The 22,957-nt window shown below is 35.4% G+C and overlaps 4 protein-coding genes and 1 long non-coding RNA gene across 9 annotated transcripts; all 5 read left to right on the top strand.

Annotated features, from left to right (window-relative positions):
* The first annotated feature begins 2,535 nt into the window (after positions 1–2,535).
* Positions 2,536–8,023, top strand: LOC104758856 (putative galactinol--sucrose galactosyltransferase 1). The gene is made up of 12 exons (XM_010481816.3): positions 2,536–4,553; positions 4,659–4,903; positions 5,024–5,114; positions 5,210–5,258; positions 5,351–5,442; positions 5,556–5,663; positions 5,785–6,330; positions 6,421–6,562; positions 6,641–6,708; positions 6,807–6,941; positions 7,036–7,256; positions 7,349–8,023. The coding sequence occupies exons 1-12, from the start codon at positions 4,363–4,365 to the stop codon at positions 7,735–7,737; spliced, it is 2,277 nt and encodes a 758-aa protein (XP_010480118.1). The 5' UTR covers positions 2,536–4,362; the 3' UTR covers positions 7,738–8,023.
* Positions 8,024–8,154: 131 nt separating this feature from the next.
* LOC104758855 (vacuolar cation/proton exchanger 5) lies at positions 8,155–11,870 on the top strand. Of its 5 annotated transcripts, none has more exons than XM_087494478.1 (13): positions 8,155–8,212; positions 8,949–9,044; positions 9,139–9,384; positions 9,468–9,535; positions 9,622–9,650; positions 9,737–9,933; positions 10,029–10,241; positions 10,505–10,639; positions 10,806–10,922; positions 11,000–11,053; positions 11,130–11,246; positions 11,339–11,432; positions 11,545–11,870. In XM_087494478.1, exons 2-13 carry the CDS (start codon positions 9,000–9,002, stop codon positions 11,553–11,555), a joined length of 1,326 nt encoding a protein of 441 aa, XP_087350604.1. In that variant the 5' UTR covers positions 8,155–8,212; positions 8,949–8,999; the 3' UTR covers positions 11,556–11,870. The 5 variants fall into 5 exon arrangements, with proteins under 5 accessions (XP_087350604.1, XP_010480114.1, XP_010480115.1 ...); XM_010481813.3 differs by lacking the exon at positions 8,155–8,212 and adding an exon at positions 8,263–8,702; XM_087494477.1 differs by lacking the exon at positions 8,155–8,212 and adding an exon at positions 8,265–8,785.
* A 632-nt stretch (positions 11,871–12,502) lies between these two features.
* On the top strand, positions 12,503–14,722 carry LOC104760042 (putative vacuolar cation/proton exchanger 6). The gene is made up of 10 exons (XM_087497008.1): positions 12,503–12,703; positions 12,797–12,894; positions 12,968–12,996; positions 13,071–13,267; positions 13,357–13,560; positions 13,763–13,897; positions 14,071–14,187; positions 14,268–14,321; positions 14,398–14,514; positions 14,607–14,722. Exons 1-10 carry the CDS (start codon positions 12,503–12,505, stop codon positions 14,703–14,705), a joined length of 1,251 nt encoding a protein of 416 aa, XP_087353134.1. The 3' UTR covers positions 14,706–14,722.
* Positions 14,723–16,406: 1,684 nt separating this feature from the next.
* On the top strand, positions 16,407–18,099 carry LOC147924921 (uncharacterized). The gene is made up of 3 exons (XR_015586432.1): positions 16,407–16,835; positions 17,621–17,699; positions 17,792–18,099. It is a non-coding gene; the product is annotated as an uncharacterized LOC147924921 (long non-coding RNA).
* Positions 18,100–19,262: 1,163 nt separating this feature from the next.
* LOC104758854 (putative high mobility group B protein 11) lies at positions 19,263–22,025 on the top strand. Its single transcript, XM_010481811.2, has 5 exons — positions 19,263–19,518; positions 20,340–20,418; positions 20,514–20,679; positions 20,816–21,129; positions 21,270–22,025. Exons 1-5 carry the CDS (start codon positions 19,352–19,354, stop codon positions 21,858–21,860), a joined length of 1,317 nt encoding a protein of 438 aa, XP_010480113.2. The 5' UTR covers positions 19,263–19,351; the 3' UTR covers positions 21,861–22,025.
* The last annotated feature ends 932 nt before the right edge of the window (positions 22,026–22,957 follow it).

Below are 22,957 nucleotides of genomic sequence, written 5' to 3'. Positions count from 1 at the left end.
AAATATCTTAATATTAATTTGAAAAAAAACTACTATATATATTATATAATATACACCATGCCTGATATTAAAATTATATAATAATTAAGGAAATAAATACAAAATTTATCATTAATTAAATAAAAAATACAAAAATCATTCATTAAGTAAAATATGATCTTATATAGTTGGGTTAATAAAAGAATTTTAAAGGTTAAATTACAATACAATGAAAAATAACCGAGCTTGGTGTCCTATCCATTGCATCGTCTTTGGTTCGTAAGTTTGGCATATTCAATCTTTTTTTCAAGTTAGTGTAATTTTAACACTTAAATATCTTAATATTAATTTGGCAAAAGAAAAAAATATAATATTATTTTAAATAAAAAAATTAATACATAAAAGAAATTTGAATATAGATGGTCGGATTAATAAAAGAAATTTGAATATTAAATTACAATATAAAAAAGAATAATCGAGCTATTAAATTACAATATAAAAAAGAATAATCAAGCTTGATGACCTATATCTATTGCATCCTGTTTGCAAGCACATCATTATTTCATTTTTTTCAAGTAAGGTAACCTTAACAGTTTAATACTTTAATAATAATTCAACAAGAAAACAACTATTTCTGTATATAATAATATTCTAGTACATAAAATAAGAATAAATGGATTAAAAGGAAGGTAGACGAAGATAGAGATTTGTGAACATAAATTGTGAGAGATACTAATTTTGATGTTGTATGTGCCAACAATTTAATACTGAGTTGTGGACAATATAATTCATTAAAATGTCCTTGTAACTATGAAGCATGTGGAGGACAATATGACATATATAGTAGACATGTGTATTGGTTGACAAGTGGGCGTGGACATAAAATAGAGTGTGGACATAAAAGTAGACTGGTGACAACTATTTAATTGGTGTGGATATACTGAAAATGCAAAGAACGTATCTGTTAAAATTGAGAAATTGAATTACATAACAAAATGATAGCTTGGAGGACATTTTGAAACTACTGATAGACAAACTGAAACAGTTGTCCATTAAAGGTTGAATGTCTACAAATGGCAACATCTTGTCCTAAAATAGTTGTCTATTAAACGGTATTACGGAGCTTTCGAAGTGAAACAATATCTCCATGTAAAAATATCTCATGCGGCTGAGCACGAGATGATGAAGTCTTTGTCTCCATTTGCACCATGCCGAACGGTGGTGGCTTCAGAGAACAGCTTTCGTGATCTCTGAGTTCTGACGACACAAAGCCTCGTGCAGAGGATTCCAACCACATGCATTCTGGAGCGTTACATCAGCCCCGCTGAAAGCGATCGTCTTCGCCGCGAGAACGCCACCGAGGCGTTTCACGGAAAGGAACGTCATGACAGTCTAGGACGGCGGAGATTCACTCCGCGACTCGCTCTTGGCTTACTGAGTCAAAGTTGGTGTGTATTTGTTTCGGTTCGGTTAGTTTAGGCAATAACGAAAAAAAAAAAAAGAGTTCTTCATTTTAATTAGAAATTGGGCAGAGAAGATGAAAAAACAACATAACAAATTGAAAAATAATATGTCTCATTTAGAAAAACAAAAAGATAAAGAATCAAATATCATGAGGGTTAATTTTGTCATTTTACTCGTGTCTTGTGGTATTTACTCAAAGAAGTACACCAATATAGTAGAACCCATAAGTTTAGTTTCAGAATATACCACATTTGTTAAAAAATTCTAAATTTTTACATTCAATTAAAAAAAAACTCTATTCTATCACTTTCATTCTAGAGGATAGTTACATTTCCTCCACCAGACTCTCTCACTATATAGACTATATATAGAGATATATATAATTCGAGTTTTACATAAACACAACTACTAGAGGATTGGGTTTTCATAAAGCACTATGGTCCAAAGGTTTTTATTTGGGAAAATGTCATTAAAATCCCCAAGTCTACATTTTCGTTGATTTAAATCCTGTACTCTGTTTTTGGTGGAAAAAGACACCAATTATTTGTTGACTTCCAAATAAATTGCAAACTCTCGTTGACTTAGCTTTTTGAGGCACAACGTTAAGTGATCAAATGGAAAAATTAAACGGGGTTAATTATCCGTTAACGAGATCCGTTAATAGCAAAACGACGCTGTTTATAGCACCCTAAAAAACCTCCAAATTGAGAAATCGATTCTAAATTTCCCCAATTCACAAACCTTAATCGATCTAACCATAATCGAACATGATATCTTCGATGACGAGAAGATTCCAGATATCTTTTTGTTATACATCGGAAGAACGGTCGACCAGGATTCTCTTTAGTTCTCGATGTAAAGATCGTTACACCAACTCCACAAACACACTTCAATGGCACTCCACGGTCGAACGAAGCAACCACCGATGTCTCTGAGCTAGAACTTATCTCGTCAACTCGAAGAAGATGAGAGAAATCGAAGAAGAAAAGAGAAATTGAAAAAGAAAATATAAATTAAGATCGATTAGGGTTTATGAATTGGGGAAATTAAGAATCGATTTCTTTATTTGGGGGTTTTAGGATGTTATAAACAGCGTTGTTTTGCTATTAACGGATCTCGTTAACAGATAGTTAACCCCGTTTAATTTCTCCGTTTGATCACTTAATGTTGTGCCTCAAAAAGCTAGGTCAACGAGAATTTGCGATTTATTTGGAAGTCAACAAATAAATTGTGTTTTTTTTCTCCAAAAGCAGAATTCAGGCTTTAAATCAACGAAAATGTAGATTTGGGGATTTTAATGATATTTTTTCCGTTTTTATTTACTTGGCTCATTTGAGCTTCTTTCTTTCCTCTTTTTCTTTTCTTTTTCTCCTTCAAAAGGTTCTTTTACTAATGAATGTAGGGAAGTAAGCTTTCTTTGTGTCGAAGTTATATACTCCCTCTGTCCCTCAAAAATTGATGTTTGAGGGACTTCACACAAATTAAGAAACAATGATTATTTACAATATTGTTTTTTACTAAAAGTATTAAATATTTATAAACCAATGACTATTGAGTTTTCTTAATGATCACTTCTTGAAATTAATAAAAGTTAAATATTAGTTAATTTAAAATGGTAAAACATCAAATTTTGTGGGACAAAAAAAAATCACATAACATCAATCTTTGTGGGACAGAGGGAGTACATATTATTTCCGACAAATGATCGAAATTCACTTGCTTCGAGTGTTGTTGGCATTGGTAATGGGGGTGACCTTATTTTAGAACAAACCGTCCAATGGTCGTGCATGTGGTGGGCTCAGTACATTCCAGATCTGCGCCGCTCTATTAATGATCACTGACAACAATTCAATAATAGATCTTTCCGCATGCAAATATATTTTACTTGTTTCCTTTTCTTAAAAGATTTTCTAATACTACTGCATAATCCATACGAGTAATTATTGTTTCCCCTTTAACTTTCACTATAAATCGCATATTATGATTCATAATAAACACCCCCAAATGTTCGGTTCATATCATTTTCGATTTTTATATGTGAAGGTGGAGAATCTTTTATACTTAACAAGTTCCATGCATTTGTAGTGAGGTTATGTTCGTATATAATCTCATATAAATTTAGATTTTCTATGTTTGAAAAAGCGTTTTTAATAAAATTAAAACTATTGTTTTTTAGTTCATACAAATTGGGAAAACATGTTAAATAATAGTATTTTTTAATACTCATGAATTAAAGAAAAAGTTCCAAATAGTAATGGATCAGTAGTTGAGATATTCACTCTGTATGCTTTCTTTTTTAGTTCTTTTAACGGCAATTTCAATCACTTTTGGTCATCTGCAAATATTTTTGTTGACAAGAAAAATTTGATTTCTATGAGAAGCGTGCTTGAGATTTTTTTTTTATTTTTTTTTGGACAAACGAGTGTTTGAGATTTGGCATGATATTTCAATGGTTAATAAAAAAAAGTATTGACAAGAAATAAACTAAACATAAAAAATATATTCGACCACCATTACACAGTCAAGAATCATATCCGTTATGCAATAAGTATGTCAAAACTTTGATTATCTAATCACGTCCGCGTAAGCTAAAATGATTATCGTTTTTAAAAATATGTTTCGGATTTATGCCATACAATTTGACTAACGTTATTCTCTAATCAATGATTACAAGAAATAGAAATTTACCGAAATTTCCAAATTCTATTATTCAAATAAATGTATGTACCATATGAACGTCTTTCTTATTATACTATTTTTGTTTTGCATTTTCGTGTCCGCTAGATATATATGAATGAAACGTCATCGATAACGTTCTATAAATAAGTACCCTTATCTTGTCCAACTTATTATCTCACTCTCGAGAGTAGCGTGAGTCTCGAGGTTTCATTATTTACTACTTTGACGAAGGAAGTAACAATGACCGTTGGCGCCGGAATCAGCGTTACCAACTCCGATTTGGTGGTGCTAGGTCACCGTGTTCTTCACGGCGTGCCGGATAATGTTTTAGTCACTCCCGCTTCAGGAAACGCCTTAACCAACGGCGCGTTCATCGGCGTCACCTCGGATCAAACCGGAAGCCACCGCGTCTTCTCCCTAGGCAAACTCGAGTACTCTATTTCAATCCCTTCTCTATACTTCTCTTGTTAATGTCACATTTTTCTTAGGGTATAAAATGTCTGTTTTCGATATATTTTTATTTTTTTCTTGGGCAGAGACTTGAGGTTTATGTGTGTCTTCCGGTTTAAATTATGGTGGATGACACAAAGAATGGGTACTAATGGGAAAGAGATTCCTTGCGAGACTCAATTTCTGATCGTGGAAGCAAACCAAGGATCAGATTTAGGAGGAGATCAGTCAGCTTCCTCGTACGTTGTATTCTTGCCTATACTCGAAGGAGACTTCAGGGCTGTTTTGCAAGGGAACGAGGCTAATGAGCTTGAGATTTGTCTTGAAAGCGGTAGATATAATCCACTTGGTTCTTTTAGTAATTCACACCACTAGCTAGATTTTGAGTTGGAGATTTTTTTTTTGTATGATTATCTCTTGAGATTTATATGGTTTGTTGTATGGTCAAAAGGTGATCCAACTGTTGACAAATTTGAGGGGAATCATTTGGTTTTTGTGGCTGCTGGCTCCGACCCTTTTGATGTCATTACCAAAGCTGTCAAGTATGTAACGTTTCTTAACTCAAAATTGTTTGATTTCTTTTATATCCATAAGGTTAGTGTTTATAATTTTTATACTTGTATGATTTGTTTGCTAGGGCTGTTGAGCAACATCTTCAGACATTTTCACACCGGGAGCGAAAGAAAGTAAGGAACAACACTTAGACTTTTTATGTGATCTTTGGTTATTTAAGCAAAAGTAAAATTCTGAAATTTCCCCTTTTTGTTGTGGTGTTCAGATGCCAGATATGTTGAACTGGTTTGGTTGGTGCACTTGGGATGCATTCTATACTAATGTCACAGCCAAAGACGTCAAGCAAGGTCTTGAAAGGTACTCATGAGTATGACTCTTGACTCAAAATCACACTTCATGCTTTTTCAGGTGGCTTTATTTAACATGTAAATTGTAAACTTAACCAAACCTGCAACTATTATTGTCTGTAGCCTCAAAGCTGGTGGTATTACCCCAAAATTTGTCATAATTGATGATGGATGGCAATCTGTTGGCATGGATGAGACTAGTGTAGAATTTAACGCTGATAATTCTGCCAAGTAAGTAATTAACCAAGCTCTCATTGAAAACAACCTATTTATATATTATAGTTTTGTCATGATCTCATACTTTCTTTTAGCTAATAGCCACTCTGTTTCTATCTTTTTGTGTTTTCTTCAGTTTTGCAAACAGGTTAACTCACATCAAGGAGAACCACAAGTTTCAGAAAGATGGCAAAGAGGGCCACCGGGTGGATGACCCTGCACTGAGTCTTGGACATGTTATCACAGACATTAAGAGTAACAACTCACTCAAGTATGTTTATGTTTGGCATGCAATAACGGGATACTGGGGAGGAGTCAAACCAGGCGTTGCTGGTATGGAACACTACGAATCCAAGGTTGCGTATCCAGTTTCTTCACCAGGAGTTATGTCCAACGAGAATTGTGGATGTCTAGAAAGCATTACTAAGAACGGGCTCGGTTTGGTGAATCCTGAGAAAGTCTTTAGCTTCTATAACGACCTTCACTCGTATCTTGCATCCGTTGGGATCGATGGTGTCAAAGTAGACGTCCAAAACATTCTGGAAACTCTTGGAGCTGGGCATGGCGGTCGGGTCAAACTTGCAAAGAAGTATCACCAGGCTTTGGAAGCTTCCATTTCAAGAAACTTCCCTGACAATGGTATCATCTCTTGCATGAGTCATAACACAGATGGTCTCTACAGGTGAGCCTTGCAACATTGTTCTTCTCACACTGATTTTATCCATAATCGTTACAATACCCTTATGTTTTCTTCTTATAATGGTACTTATAGCTCAAAAAAGACGGCTGTTATAAGGGCATCAGACGATTTCTGGCCTAGAGATCCGGCTTCACACACTATCCACATTGCTTCTGTTGCGTATAACACACTTTTCCTTGGAGAGTTTATGCAGCCGGATTGGGACATGTTTCATGTACGTTGATTTGATTCAACATTTAACGTTAACAAACTTTTTGAACTTGTGAATGAATCTATCTGTTTCTCATTACAGAGTTTGCATCCGATGGCTGAATATCATGCAGCAGCTCGCGCGGTTGGAGGATGTGCCATTTACGTCAGGTAATCATAGGGTTCAATAGCATTTAACAAACAAAGTATATCATAAGGTAAAATGAGTTGCAAGTAATTAACTCTAGACATTAAAACATGTGAAACAGTGACAAACCAGGACAACATGACTTCAACCTTTTGAGAAAGCTAGTACTTGGAGATGGCTCGATACTCAGAGCAAAGCTTCCCGGAAGACCAACCCGTGATTGCTTCTTTAGTGATCCAGTCAGAGACACTAAAAGGTATCTAATCTATAGCTTTCCCTTGCCCTGGAAGAGAAGAAAAGAGTCTTAAATCTTTAACTAAGTACTGTTGCATGTTGATAACTTTTTCAAGTTTAATGAAAATATGGAACTTGAACGAATTCACCGGTGTTATGGGAGTCTTTAACTGCCAAGGCGCTGGATGGTGTAAGAACGAGAAGAGAAACTTGATCCATGACCAAGAACCTGGGACAATTTCTGGTTATGTCCGAACCAATGATGTCCATTACATCCATAAAGTCGCAGCCTTTGAGGAGTGGTCAGGCGATTCAATCGTCTATTCCCATCTCAGAGGTAGTACACAAACTCAAATACTCTGATTTGACTTCAAAATAATAAAAAAAAAAAAAAAAAAACACTTTCTTAATGTGTATTTGTGTTACTAGGAGAGTTGGTGTATCTTCCCAAGGATGCATCACTAACAGTCACATTGAAGTCACGTGAATACGAAGTCTTCACTGTGATTCCGGTGAAGGAATTTACCGACGGAAGTAAGTTTGCTCCGGTGGGACTTATGGAGATGTTTAACTCTGGAGGAGCCATAGTGAGTTTAAGATACGATGATGATGAAGGGAGTAGCAACTTTGTCGTTAGGATGAAACTTAGAGGCAGTGGTTTGGTTGGTGTTTACTCTTCTATTCGACGACCAAGAAATGTCACGGTGGATTCAGAGGATGTGGAGTACCGGTATGAACAGGAATCGGGTTTGGTTACGTTTACATTAGGAGTTCCGGAGAAGGAAATGTATCTTTGGGACGTGGTCATTCAACTGTGACGAACTTCCAAGATTGTGGCGAGCTCTCTCATTAAGTATTGGTTTATCTATCGATTTTATTATATTGATCTGTATGATTGTATCAGCTATGCATCTTGATTTGTGTTAATCAGTATGAAGTCATTGATCAGATTAATCTGTTTGGTCAAACGTAGAGGTATTTGTAATATACAGTACCTTTTATTGTTCCTTTTGATACGTTTTAAGATCACAAATCTCGTAATTTGTACTTGGATTATTAGTCCACGTTGTAATCAGATCAATAGAAAGAAAGATAATGGGATTACGTGATGCGGTCGATATATACTAGTTTATTTATTTTATTCTGGACTATGGTAACACGTCACGTTTGAGGGATCCACTTGTTTTACTTTTCTTGATTCGGTAATTCACAATTCACATATATTTTGATGATTCAAGAAACAATAAAAATAAAACAATTGGAAACTAGATAAAATGTCCAATTCTTTTGAAGGTAAAAAATCAATTTTATTAATTATATAGAGTTTTTGTTTTTGAAAAAAAAAAGAAATAGAAAGTGGGTCTTTTTGTCTTCAAAACTGGGGTGATGAAAAAAATTTAAGTAGCAGAAGAAGAAGAAGAAGAAGGAAAGTTCCTTGATCACAGCTCTTTACTGACACATCTCTGAGATCTCTGGGAGATTCTTTTTATCACTCAGATCACAAACCCCTCTCTCTCTCTCTCTCTCTCTCTCTCTCTCTCGTCTTGTAACTATAACCAATCCCCTACGATCCATATATCAAATATTCGTAGACTGATTAGGCTTCTCCATACCATTGGACCATCTCCAACAGATCGAAAGAAGAAGAAGACGAATTCAAAGTTTTTTTTTTTTTTTTTTTTTTTTTTGTTGGAGTTGAGTTGAGTTGAGTTTATAATTGCTTTTGATTTGATTTCTGCAACTTGTTCAAGTCTTTCTTCTCTGACCCTTGGTTGACTTCTAGGTTAAACCCCTTTCTGATCTCTTTTACCGTTTCTTTAATCGTCCCCTTCGATCTTCTTTAGTTGATATCTTCAAACCGTCAGGGTTATGAACTGATTCACTGTTCTGATTTCATTGCAATGTTCCTCTTTATTTGTAAAAGCAATGATCTTTTGATATTTTGATGAATTGGTCTCCTAAGCTTTCATACCCTAAGCATTTCAAGATTTGGGTTTTACATTTTATTAGAATGTTTCTCCATCTTCAGGTTGTAGAAGAAGAGTAAATCCTCTTTTTCATGTGTTGTTAGCAAGAGTCTATGGGTTGTTGTAAGGTGCCAGCTCTTATTCAGGCGCAGGTTGAAGTAAGTTATATAGTTCACCATCTATCACGTCTTTACTCAAGTTATATTGGCTCCCTCATTGCCAGCTTAATGGAAAGATTACAACTTTGAACAGATGGGTTTGGTTAATGATGTTGAGCACAAAAGCCTTTTCAGACGAGATACTGATTCCCCTCAAAGAAAAGCATCTTCCTTGATGGAACAAGGATCACTTTCTCCAAGTTTTCGCGAACGTGCTACTAAAACACCTAACAACAGTGTGCTCCAGAGCTTCAAGATTGTTATTTTGTCTAATAAGCTCAATCTTTTGTTGCCTTTTGGTCCTCTAGCTATACTACTCCATTACTTGACAGATAATAAGGTGAGCACTTGTAGTTTCGGGTACTATCCTTGGTAGTTTCGTTTCCTATGCTTATGTCTTAAGAAATGATTCTTGTGGCTCAGGGGTGGATCTTCTTACTGAGCTTAGTAGGCATCACACCATTAGCTGAACGTCTCGGATATGCCACAGAGTAAGTTGTTGCTCGCACTTGTTACTCTTGAGTTATCATTTCAATCAGCGAGGCTTATGTATAAGTAACCATTTATTTTGTGACAGGCAATTGGCTTGTTACACGGGTTCAACTGGTATGATTCTTGTGATAGCCATTCTATTTCGGTGTTTACCTCGTTTTCTCCTGATATCTTTTTGACGTGGTATACAAATGTAACAGTTGGAGGCCTCCTAAACGCTACATTTGGAAACGTGACAGAGCTGATCATATCGATTTTCGCTCTTAAAACTGGAATGATACGCGTTGTTCAGCTGACACTGCTCGGCTCCATCCTTTCTAACATGTTGCTTGTACTTGGCTGCGCCTTTTTTTGTGGTGGTCTTGTATATTCCCAGAAAGAGCAAGTCTTTGACAAAGTAGGCATATCATTCACTTGTTCTCTTCTTTTCTTCAATGTATTTGTTCTGTAATATGTACCATGTTTCTGAGGTTATCTATTCTGTAACACCAGGGAAACGCCGTTGTGAATTCAGGATTGCTTTTGATGGCTGTCATGGGATTACTCTTCCCCACAGTTCTTCATTACACGCACAGTGAGGTTCATGCTGGGTCATCGGAGCTTGCTCTCTCAAGATTCAGCAGTTGCGTAATGCTCGTTGCCTATGCTGCTTACCTCTTTTACCAGTTAAAGAGCCAGCCGAGTTCTTATACTGCTCTTACCGAGGTTTGTTGTCTTTGACCTTTGATGACTTTTTCTTATAAGCCAGGAGACGATAGATTAAGATAACTACAAATACAAATATTGTTTCTTACAAGTTAAACCAGTTTCATCATTTGATCATGAGTCATGACCATAGATGATTGCCAATTTTACGGGGTCTCTTCAATTTCTTTTTTATAAACCAATGGCCATTAAACTTAGTGGCTTACACCTCTTTCTTTTACTTGGACTTATCTCTGTTGTTTGGTAAACCCTATAAATTATAGGAAACAAGCGAGAACGAAGAATCTTCAGATGATGATGAAGATCCTGAGATCTCCAAGTGGGAAGCTATCATCTGGCTTTCAATCTTAACGGCTTGGGTCTCTCTTCTTTCCGGTTATCTTGTTGATGCCATAGAGGTAAATAGCGAGCTTTTTTTGTTTTGTATTTCATTATTCCTTATGAAGATCTTACAGTATTAACTTGGCATGTTTGTTTCTTTCCATATGATCAGGACAGAATTGCAATGCTAGTTTATGAGTTTGGCTTACGGTTTTCACTTTTTGTTTTTGAAACTGTTAACAGGGTGCTTCGGTATCATGGAAGATACCAATCTCTTTTATCAGTGTCATCTTGCTTCCTATAGTTGGGAATGCGGCTGAACATGCAGGTGCTATTATGTTTGCCATGAAAGACAAGCTGGTACGCATACAATTCTCTTGCATTTTGATGTCTATGATTCTTTTCGTTAGGTTCGTAACTGTTATTCTCCTCTACAGGACCTGTCTTTGGGAGTGGCTATTGGATCCTCCATTCAGATTTCTATGTTTGCGGTATGTATATGAAATGTTAACTTGAGTCTAGTACTGAACATTCTCTGATAATTTTGATTCTGTCGATTATAAATAGGTTCCTTTCTGTGTGGTGATCGGATGGATGATGGGTGCACAAATGGACCTAAATTTCCAGCTATTTGAGACGGCTACACTGTTTATAACTGTTATTGTTGTAGCATTCTTTCTCCAGGTCGGTTAATCTTGAAGCTAATTATCAAACTAATCTTGAGTGTATCAGCATGAAGTTGTTAAAGGTCTCTGTGTGTGTTTGTTTTAATGCAGGAAGGGACATCGAATTACTTCAAAGGGTTGATGCTTATACTTTGCTATTTGATAGTCGCTGCTAGTTTCTTCGTACACGAAGATCCTCATCAAGGTTAGTGTTGAATTTGCTAGTTCTCTTCTTCACTACAATATCCAACAAGAAAACCTTTTGTGTCATCATATCTGTGCTGAAACGTGTTTTTTGTGTTCTTATCTCTTGACAGATGATATATAAACCAACCAGAAAGAACACAAATCTAATATGTGAAGCAGTTTGTGTCATAAAAGTAAACCCTGATGACCTCAGGAACACACCATCTTACATGTACATTTGAGATTCTAGAGTTTGTTGCATAACATATGAAAAGTAGCCCCATTTTAAGGTTTTTACCTTCCCTTACATTGTGTACTTCTCTGAGGGGCTTAGGTTTACAAATCTGTAAAATCACCTTGATAACTACTATGATGGGAAGATTGGAAGGTCTCTTCTTTTCTTAGAACAGGTTATGGACGATTTTATGTTGAATTTGATATTCATAAAAGGTTCAAATAAGATGACACTACCTACAGTTAAGTCTTACTCGAACAATTTTGTGAGCAATTTGGCGTAAGATTGCAGAAATTCTTCTGCAAAGATTGTATCGTGGTTCTTGGATGGTTCGATTAGTAGCTCTTAAGATGAGTTCCAGATGGATTTACTGAAAAATGTGGATTAAAAAAATAAAATGCAGCATCGGGCCTTAAGCTGCAAAACAAGTTTGAGCTTCAAGATATGGAAGCGTGCTTCGGTGTAGCACCTTTAAGGAACAAAGGAATATAAGAAATGGATACCTTTAAATAATTTAGTACTTGAGTTCCATAAACAATTAAAAGATTTATTTGTTGTATCTTCTTCCCCGTGCAAGGAGTGAGTGGATGCTTATCGTGCTTGTAATCATGTGTCACATTGTATATAGTAGTGAACAAGGACTTGACTTTCTGATCACAGATCAATGAGATCACAAATCTCTTGTACGGAACTATATTTGATGTTCAGCAACTTGGTCAAGTCTACGGGTTGTTGTAAGGTGTCTTCTCTTATGCAGGCGCAGGTAGAAGTAAGTTAGTTCATGATCACGTCTTGTCTCAGTTTTATTTGGTTCCTCAATGTCAGTTTAAGAAATATATTATTACTGTAAACAGATGGAGTTGGTTAATGAAGTTGAGCTTAAAAGCCTTCTGGAACAAGAAACAGATTCCCCACAAACAAATGCAGCTTCTTTGATGGAGCAAGGATTGCATCGAGAACGCAGAGCTAAAGCACCTAGGAACAGTGTGGTACAGAGCTTCAAGATCGTGATTTTATCGAATAAACTCAATCTTTTGTTGCCTTTCGGTCCTTCGGCAATACTAGTCTATATTACGTGACAGCTAATAAGGTGAGTAGTAGTGGTTACAGGTTTACTATTCGTAACATTTTTGTTTCTTCTTGTTAAGTCTCGAGAAATGATTCTTGCTGTGGCTCAGGGATGGTTCTTCTTACTAAGCTTAGTAGGCATCACACCATTGGCTGAACGTCTGGGATATGCCACAGAGTAAGTCGTTGCCTGCACTTGTAACTCTTTACTTACCATATTATCAAACACTGACCGTTTTGTTTTGTATCAGGCAATTGGCTTGCTACACAGGTTCAACCGGTACGACTTGATTTCTTCCGTTACACTTCTTTTCTCCTGATATATGTTTTTGACGTGCTAGACAATTTACACAGTTGGAGGCCTCCTGAATGCTACATTTGGAAACGTGATAGAGCTGATCATATCGATTATCGCTCTGAAAAACGGGATGATACGCGTTGTACAGTTGACGCTGCTAGGCTCAATTCTTTCTAACATGTTACTTGTACTTGGCTGTGCCTTTTTCTTCGGCGGCCTTGTGTTTTCCCGGAACGATCAAGTCTTCGACAAAGTAAGTAGGCGTATCATTATTTCTTTTTCTTTTTTTTTTTGGTCAATCTTGTTCTTGTTGTTTCCGAGCTTATTTCTTCTGCAATACAGGGAAATGCAGTTGTGAGTTCGGGCATGCTTTTGATGGCATTCATGGGGCTACTTTTCCCCACAGTTCTTCATTACACGCAGAGTGAGGTTCATGCTGGGTCATCAGAGCTTGCTCTCTCAAGATTTATCAGTTGCATAATGCTCGTTGCCTATGCAGCTTATATCTTTTTCCAGTTAAAGAGCCAGCCAAGTGTTTATACCGAGGTTACTTGTATTTTAAGTTAACTACAACTATAAAACTGTTTCTTACTAGTTACAACCAGTTTCATCATTTAGATTTTTTTAAATTTGGAGTTTTCATTAGCTACTAGAACCACAGATGATGCTTGCCAGTTTTACGGGCTCTGTCCAATGGGAGTTGCCAACTCTCTCTTCTACTTTAACTTATCTCTGCTGTAAATTATAGGAAAGAAACCAGAACACAGAAATGTCAGAAGATGATGAAGATCCTGAGATCTCCAAGTGGGAAGCTATCATCTGGCTTTCAATCTTTACGGCTTGGGTCTCTATTCTTTCTGGCTATCTTGTTGATGCCATAGAGGTAACAACTAATGACCCGTTTCCGTATTTCATTCTTATGAAGATCTTGTATTATCAAGTTGTTCTGTTTCTTCATTTTGACATGATCAGGACAACATTACATTGCAATGCAACTTTTATGACTTCTTGTTCTTATGGTTTTGTGTTTTTCTTTTGTTTGTCGATATGAAACAGGGTGCTTCGGTGTCATGGAAGATACCAATCTCTTTTATCAGTGTCATCTTGCTTCCTATAGTTGGGAATGCGGCTGAACATGCAGGAGCTATTATGTTTGCCATGAAAGACAAGCTGGTACGCATACAATTCTCTTGCATTTTGATGTCTATGATTCTCTTTGTTAGGTTCTTAACTGTTTATTCTCCTCTCTACAGGACCTGTCTTTGGGAGTGGCTATTGGATCCTCCATTCAGATTTCTATGTTTGCGGTATGTATATGAAATGTGAACTTGGGTCTAGTACTGAGCATTCTCTGACAGTTTTGATTCTGTCGATTATAAATAGGTTCCTTTCTGTGTGGTGATCGGATGGATGATGGGTGCACAAATGGACCTAAACTTCCAGCTATTTGAGACGGCTACACTGTTCATTACTGTTATTGTTGTAGCATTCTTTCTCCAGGTCGGTTAATCTTGAAGCTAATTATCAAACCAATCTTGAGTGTATCAGCATGAAGTTGTTAAAGGTCTCTGTATGTGTTTGTTTTAATGCAGGAAGGGACATCGAATTACTTCAAAGGGTTGATGCTTATACTTTGCTATTTGATAGTCGCTGCTAGTTTCTTTGTACACGAAGATCCTCATCAAGGTTAGTGTTGAATTTGCTATTTCTCTTCTTCACTATAATATCCAACAAGAAAACCTTTTGTGTCATCATATCTCTGCTAGTTCTTGGTTCGGTTCTTTCGGTTTGAACCGTTTGCCCAGGCCTAGTTGAATTTATACAAAGCTCAAAACCCCTAACCTCCATCACAGTTTTCTTCACACAGCTTTTCCAAGGCCACCTAATGTAAAATCCGTTCCTTCTCACCTGACCTCCACCAAAAATTTGATTTAGCACTTGTTAACTTAGTCGTCAAATCCTGGGGAAGTTTAAAACATGACATGACATGAGTTGGAAGAGCCAAAGCCACATATTTAATCATAATTTCTTTCCCACCCCTAGATAAATATTTGCCGACCAACCATTCACCCGATCACTTAATTTATCATTAACATAGTTGAAGACCTTATTACGAGAACCCTCAAAGCTTTTAGGGATACCTAAGTAAGAGCCCAACCCCTTTCTTTAGTAATACCAATGACGGTTTTAAGATGCTCTCTAGTATGGTTCGGGATTTTCTTCCCAAACAAAATAGAAGATTTATCAATATTGACTTCTTGTCCCGAGGCTTTACCATAACTGCCAATAATATCCATAATTGTCTTACACTCTTTCTCCTCTGCTTTACGAAAGAAGAGATTATCATATGTGAATAACAGATGACAAAATTGAGAGCAATCCCGAGTTAACGTGATTTCCATAATCTTTACTTCCCGCTTAGCCTTTTAAATACTAGCAATCAAAATCTCCGTACAAAGAATAAACAAATACAGAGAAAAAGGATCCTCTTAGTGTAAACCCTGTTCTAGAAAAACAAAACCATGAGGTTGACCATTAAGAAGAACTTGATAAGAGCTGAACTGACACACCACTTAATCCACGTAATCCATTGACCATCAAAACCCAACCGCATGAGGACCGCTTCCAGGAACGACCATTCCACACAATCAGAAGCTTTACTCATATCCGTCTTAAAGGCCAGAAAATCCGATTTACACCGCCGATTAGTATCCGAGTCATGAAACATTTCCTGAGAAATAATAATATTATATATTTTTCTTATATTGAAATTTTTATTATTATTATATTTAAAAGATTTTATTAGTGTAATTAAAGCTTAACTTATATTTTTACTCTTAATGAAATTATTTTAAATGGTCTTAAAACCAATGGCATAGGTATGTAATTTCCTACAAAACAATGTCATATTTTATATTGTGGCTTTTCAAATAATATTAGGGATAAATATTCTGATTTAAAAATTAAAAAACCAAATGGACTAGTAAAAAATTATATCGAAACATTACTTTTATATATATGATTAATTTAAACAAATTCAATGGGAAAATATATGACCAAATTTTGCAGAGTCTGTTTTTTTAGAGCATTTCATAAATAATTATTTGGCAAAATTTACTCTCTAAATTTAATGTTTTAATTGACTATTTGTACATTGAAAAAGGTTTGACCAAAAAGTTTTTGATAATATTTAAATAGAAAAATCCATTTTATTTTAGAAATAAATTCAGTTACAAACTTTTTCATTGCAATTTCTTTCTCCACAAATCAACTACAATATAACCAAGAATCAATAATGGCCAATTTATTTTATTCGAATACTAAAGCAAAAAATGTTCACTTTACTTAATATTTTAACTCTAATAAAATCTTATTCTCTTAATATCGCATTTAAGACATTTTCCAAAACCCGATACAATTATTTCAATATTATGCTACAAGCTGTAAATTACTATTAATTAACGTGTGAACTATGTAGAAAAGGGAAAGAAATGTAATTTATTTTTATGTGGTGTAGACAGAAGGACAATTTTATATCCCCTAACTCCGGATAAGAAGAAGATTATATAAAAAAATCATGCTTAAATGCTCATTTTATCTCTAAAAGTTGAACACTATTTCTACCTCTCAAACAAAAACACCCGAAAGGAACTAATGTCGATAGGTAAATCACAAATTGAAGTGGTTACAGCTAATGGATTTTCTACTGTAGAGAAAGGCAGTTCCTCTCGTACATCTACGTATGAGGATCTTGTCCAAAATCCTGAACTTTTTTGGGATACGCTCCAAGATTATTTCCAATTTTCTGGGCAAGAACTTAAGTGAGTTTTTTTTTTCCTTATATGAAATTTTTTGTGATGAAATTACTGGTTTACAAATTATGATTGAGAATGTTAAACCCCTTGTATACATTTCAATCAATTTTGTTCGCAATCTCGTGTGTGATGGGTTATAAATGACTTGTATACTACTAAGTGTTGCTTGGTCGAGTGGTGTAGGCATGGTCTTTCAAAGGAATAGAGACGTGATTCCCTATGTTTGAAAGACGTTTGTAGGATGGTGATTTTTCCTATAGAAAAATCTGAAAAGCGATAAGAAACAAATTATAAATGGGCCTTGGCCCAAAAATTATTTTTGAAAAATAATAACTCTTTTTATTTGTTTTTCTTGGTCAACAATTACTCATGGTTTTTGTTCATATGAGCTGATCTTTTGTTGTAAAACAAAAAAAAAAAATGATTACTCATGTTGTACAAAATTTATTTGGCGAGATGAAAGCAAAAGTCATTAGGTTTGGGAATTGTTAAAGCAAAGAAGTGTGTGTGGCTTATGGAACTAGATCTAGTTTGTTCTTAATCTGTTAGTCAGATATCATTTTTTATTTGGTTTTCACAAAAATTTTGAAATGCTAATCCATGAATAGGTTTAAGAATGTTTTTTTTGGGGGGTTACCGTTAATGCAATATTGTTTTAAAGGTATTGGGAAATGGAAATTGCTTTTATCCTCTTTTAATATGTTCATTGTATATGCTTTAATTGATTTATTTTCTTGAATAAGATTTCAGTTGATCATGGAATATTTCTGATATTTTTGGCTTTTGTCAAGGATTCCTGTTGTGGAAAGAAACCGTCTCGATCTGCATCGGCTGTTCATTGAGGTCACATCTCGTGGTGGTCTTGAAAATGTAACAAATTATTCCTTTTGAAGCTATCTTTGTTTTATTAAAACAATTTATACAATTTCTATGTTTAATAATTATATCATATTTGATTCTAGGTGATCAACGATCGCAGATGCAAAGAAGTGATTGAAGTATTTAAGTTTAAGACAGCAGTAACAAGTGCAGCACATGTTTTAAAGACTAATTATCGTAAAACGTCTTTTCTCTTCCCAGAGTGCTGTACGTGCGGGGACGCTTACCATTGTTTTAGTTCCGAACTGGATGAGTATTTATCGCTATTGCCACGTAAATTTTGTGTATTATTGCATGTAAAATAATTTTTTGATTCCCCATTACAATCCTCTCCCCCGTACTTATATTGTTTTATTACATTTAATTATATTTAACCGAATCAATTCATCCAGTTAATTTCGTTCTTAATTTAATATGTTTGACCCGATAAGATCTATGGTCGACTCCCGAGCTTCGAGGCGACTTCGCATCGTCGCATCGCTTCTCCTTCACTTCTCCTTGGTTGAGTTTAGTGGATCGGCCCAAATAACTCGCTTCGGCCCATGTCCTTTAACACAGATCCAATTACATAACCCGGGACGAATTGTCGTGGTATCAACAATGAGGTTGACCATTAAGAAGGACTTGATAAGAGACTGAACTGACACACCACATAATCCACGTAATCCATTGACCATCAAAACCTAACTGCATGAGGACCGCTTCTATGAACGACCATTCCACACGATCATAAGCTTTACTCATATCCGTCTTAAAGGCCAGAAAATCCGATTAACACCGCCGATTAGTTTTCGAGCAATGAAACATTTCCTGAGAAATAACATTATTATATATGTTTTCTTATATTTAAAAGATTTTTTATTATTATATTTAAAAATTTTTTTTAGTGTAAAGCTCAACTTATATTTTTACTCTTAATGAAGGATAAATATTATGTTTTAAAAATTAAATACAAAATGGACTAGTAAAAAATTATATCGAAAGGTTACTTTTATATATATGATATTTAAACAAATTCAATGGGAAAATATATGACCAACTTTTGCAGAGTCTGATTTTTTAGAGCATTTCATAATTGCTCCTCAAATAATTATTTGGCAAAATTTACTCTCTAAATTCAATGTTTAGTTGACTATTTGTACATTGAAAAAAGTTTGACCAAAAAGTTTTTGATAATATTTTAATAGAAAAATCTGTTTTATTTCAGAAATAAATTCAGTTACAAACTTTTTCATTGCAATTTCTTTCTCCACAAATCAACTACGATATAACCAAAAATCAATAATGGCCAATTTATTTTATTTGAATACTAAAGCAAAAAATGTTCACTTTACTTCATATTTTAACTCTAATAAAATCTTATTCTCTTAATATTGCATATAAAACATTTTCCAAAAACCGATACAATTATTTCAATATTATGCTATAAGCTGTAAATTAAAATTAATTAACGTGTGGACTATGTAGAAAAGGGAAAGAAATGTAATGTATTTTTATGTGGTGTAGACAGAAGGACAATTGTATATCCTCTAATTCCGGATAAGAAGAAGATTATATTAAAAAATCATGCTTAAATGCTCATTTTATCTCTGAAAGTTGAACACTATTTCTACCTCTCGAACAAAAACACCTGAAAAGAACTAATGTCGACAGGTAAATCACAAATTGAAGTGGTTACAGCTAATGGATTTTCTACTTTCGAGAAAGGCAGTTCCTCTCGTACATCTACGTATGAGAATCTTGTCCAAAATTCTGAACTTTTTTGGGATACGCTTCGAGATTTTTTCAAATCTTCTGGTCGAGAACTTCAGTGAGTTTTTCTTTTTTCCTTATATAAAATTTTTTGTTTAGATTATACATTTTGTGATGAAATTACTGGTTTACAAATTATGATTGTGAATGTTAAACCCCTAGTATACATTTCAATTAATTTTGTTCGCAATTTCGTGTGTGATGGGTTATAAATGACTTGTATACTAAGTGTTGCTTGGTCTAGTGGCGTAGGCATGGTTCTTCGAAAGAAATAGAAAAACGTGATTCCCTATGTTCAAAAGACACTCGTAGGGTGGTGATTTTTCTATACGAAAAATCCAAAAGCGATGAAAACAAATTATAAATGGGTCTTGGCCCAATAATTATTTTTGAAAAATAATAAATCTTATTGTTTGTTTTTCTTGGTCAACAATTACTCATATTATTTGTTCATATGAACTGATCTTTTGTTGTTAAAAAAAAAAAAGACAATTAATCTTGTTGTACAAAATTTAACGGCTTGATAAAATTTATTTGGCAAGATTGAAGCAAAACTCATTAGGTTTGGGAATCGTTAAAGCAAGGAAGTATGTGTGGCTTATGGAACTGGATCTAGTTTGTTCTTAATCTGTTAGTCAGATATCATTTTTTTATTTGGTTTTCAGAAAATTTTGAAATGCTAATCCATGAATAGTTTAAGAATGTTTTTTTTTTTGGGGGGTTACCGTTAATGCAATATTGTTTTAAAGGTGTTGGGAAATGGAAAATGCTTTTATCCTCTTTTAATATGTTCATTGTATATGCTTTAATTGATTTATTTTCTTGAATAAGATTTCAGTTGATCATGGAATATTTCTGATATTTTTGGCTTTTGTCAAGGATTCCTGTTGTGGAAGGAAAACGTCTCGATCTGCATCGGCTGTTCATTGAGGTCACATCTCGTGGTGGTCTTGAAGAGGTAACAAATAATTCGCTTTGAAGCTATCTTTGTTTTATTAAAATAATTTATACAATTTATATGTTTAATAATAATTATATCATATTTGATTCTAGGTGATCAACAATCGCAGATGCAAAGAAGTGATTGAAGTATTTAAGTTTAAGACAGCAGTAACAAATGCAGCACATGTTTTAAAGACTAATTATCGTAAAACGCTCCTTCAGTTTGAGCATGCGTACTTCCAAGCTCCGCGCTCTACATTTCAGGGCAATGGCATGGGTACTTAAAAATTTCAATGTTTTAATTTTGTATATTATAGTCCAATTAATATGTTTCTTTAGGTTCTCTTCTTTTATCTGAATTTGTGAGTGTTTTGAGATTTGCTTTCTGAATTTCATTGATATATACAATCAAGAAATGAAACCTGGCGCCGTGGTTACTGGGAGGATTGATGAGAAGTTCGGAAGCGGTTACCTGGTAACCATGAAGATGGGCTCAAAAGAGTTCAAAGGAGTGATTTTCCACACTTCTTCTCAAGACGATCCTACAACTCATAGGAATAAGAGAGCCAAGTCATCTCATGGACGACCTAAGTTCCCAAGAAGCAGTTATAACTTCTTCTTTGCCGAGCAACACGTGAGGATTAAAGCTGAGGGCGGTGGACGAAAGGGACCTTTCACCAAGGAAATTGCGGAAATGTGGAAGAATCTCTCTGAATCTGATAAAAAGGTAAACACATAAAAACTTATTTAAACTCTATCTTAAGCTTTAAAAATAAAAATGAGGATTTCTATATTAAACAACGTTTTGAAGTTCCATTTTTCTCGAATGAGATTTAATGGATTCGGTTTATTATTATTTTTAACCAGGTTTATCAAGAGATATTTCTTAAGGATAAGGAGAGGTACAAGATGGAGTTGTCACAGGACAAAGCTTCAAAGTATTCTTATGCGGCAAAAATTGTAGCTGCGACTGATGCAGTGGAAACTGTAGCTGAGACCAATGCAACAGAAACTGTAGCTGCCATCAATGCAGCGGAAACTGTAGCTGCGACCAATGCTGCGGAAGCTGTTGCTGAGACCGATGCTGCGGAAACTGTAGCTGATACCGATGCAGTGAAAGCTGTAGCTGAGACCGATGCAGCGGAAGCTGTAGCTGAGACTGATGCAGTGAAAGCTGTAGGTGAGACCGATGCAGCGGAAGCTGTAGCTGAGACTGATGCAATGGAAATTGTAGCTGAGACTGATGCAGCGGAAACTATAGCTGTAACTGATGCAATGGAAATTGTAGCTGAGACCGATGCAGCAAAAGCTGTAGCTGAGACCGATGCACCGGAAACTGTAGCTGCGACTGATGCAGCGGAAACTGTAGCTGTGACTGATGCAATGGAAATTGTAGCTGCGACTGATGCAGCTGCAAGTGCAAGTGCATCGGAGACTGTGGATGAGGCAAGTGAGTAGTGTTAATTTCTCTATTGTTGTCTTATTTATTTGTTGGAACTTTATGAGAACTTCCGTCTTTAATAATAAGTTGTAGAACTGGCCGTAGGCAACTTTTTCATTCAACTATTTCTGTTATGAGAACTTTTGTTTTATTTTGTTCTATTTTTACCTTTATTACTATAATTTTGCAATCTTAAAATGTCAAACATTGTGCTTCAAGAGTTGAGTTAGCTCGTCCTAACAATATTGTTGATCCTCTATAAGTCTAGACTCCAAATTTGAACACACCAACTACCTGATGCCTGACAGAACTTGTTTTCATCACAAGCTCATGTGGAGTCTTAGATGATGCTCATGGCTGAAATGTTGTATTGTCTCTTCATCGATCCTCTCGAAAGGCTCAACGTCTTCATAGGGTTCTTCTGGAACTCCTTCAAGATCTTTTCTGTCCCATACTCTTTCTTGTACCGCACATCTGGAATGGACAGTATAGTGACATCCCTTATTGCAAGAAAACTGTCCGTAGATGACATCGATGGTACGGCGACAGACACCACAACGGAATAATCCGGAAGGAAGAGAGGAAGAGAGAGACAAACGGTGTGGATGACGGGTGATTTTAATAACACGAGGTAAGTAGATACATGCCCTGTGGACCATGAAGTTTACATGAAAGACAAGCATAGACGAGATCATGTGTGTTTTCAAGAGACAAGCCACAAGCATCACATGGGGAAGGGATTCGTCTAGGAAAGATGGAGAGGGGATGCTCATGGCTCTTGAGATGAAAGATGGTGAAAGGTGGTGGGTTTCACAGGTGAGGTTTAGGCTGAATTTGCAAGTAGAACAGTGATAGTATACTTTTTGGAGATGCCTCTGACTGTTAGTGATAATGGAGTTCGGTCATATGCTACATGTTCAAGATATACTTAGATATGTGTATGCATATTAAAGGGTGCATGTTAGATAGTTGCGTTTGTTCCGTTACTAAACGAACGGTTACGAACGTAGCACTCTATATAATTGTGTGTAATGTTGTACGGCCAAATCGTTGAGAATAATTGAGAAGTTTTCCACTTTTTCATTCTCTGTTTTATTCTCTACCATGCTTGTAT

The sequence above is a fragment of the Camelina sativa genome, chromosome 17, assembly GCF_030686135.1.
Source record: "Camelina sativa cultivar CO46 ecotype springtype chromosome 17, ASM3068613v1".
Classification (NCBI taxonomy): Eukaryota; Viridiplantae; Streptophyta; class Magnoliopsida; order Brassicales; family Brassicaceae; genus Camelina; species Camelina sativa.
This window is presented reverse-complemented; position numbering and strand designations above follow the sequence as displayed.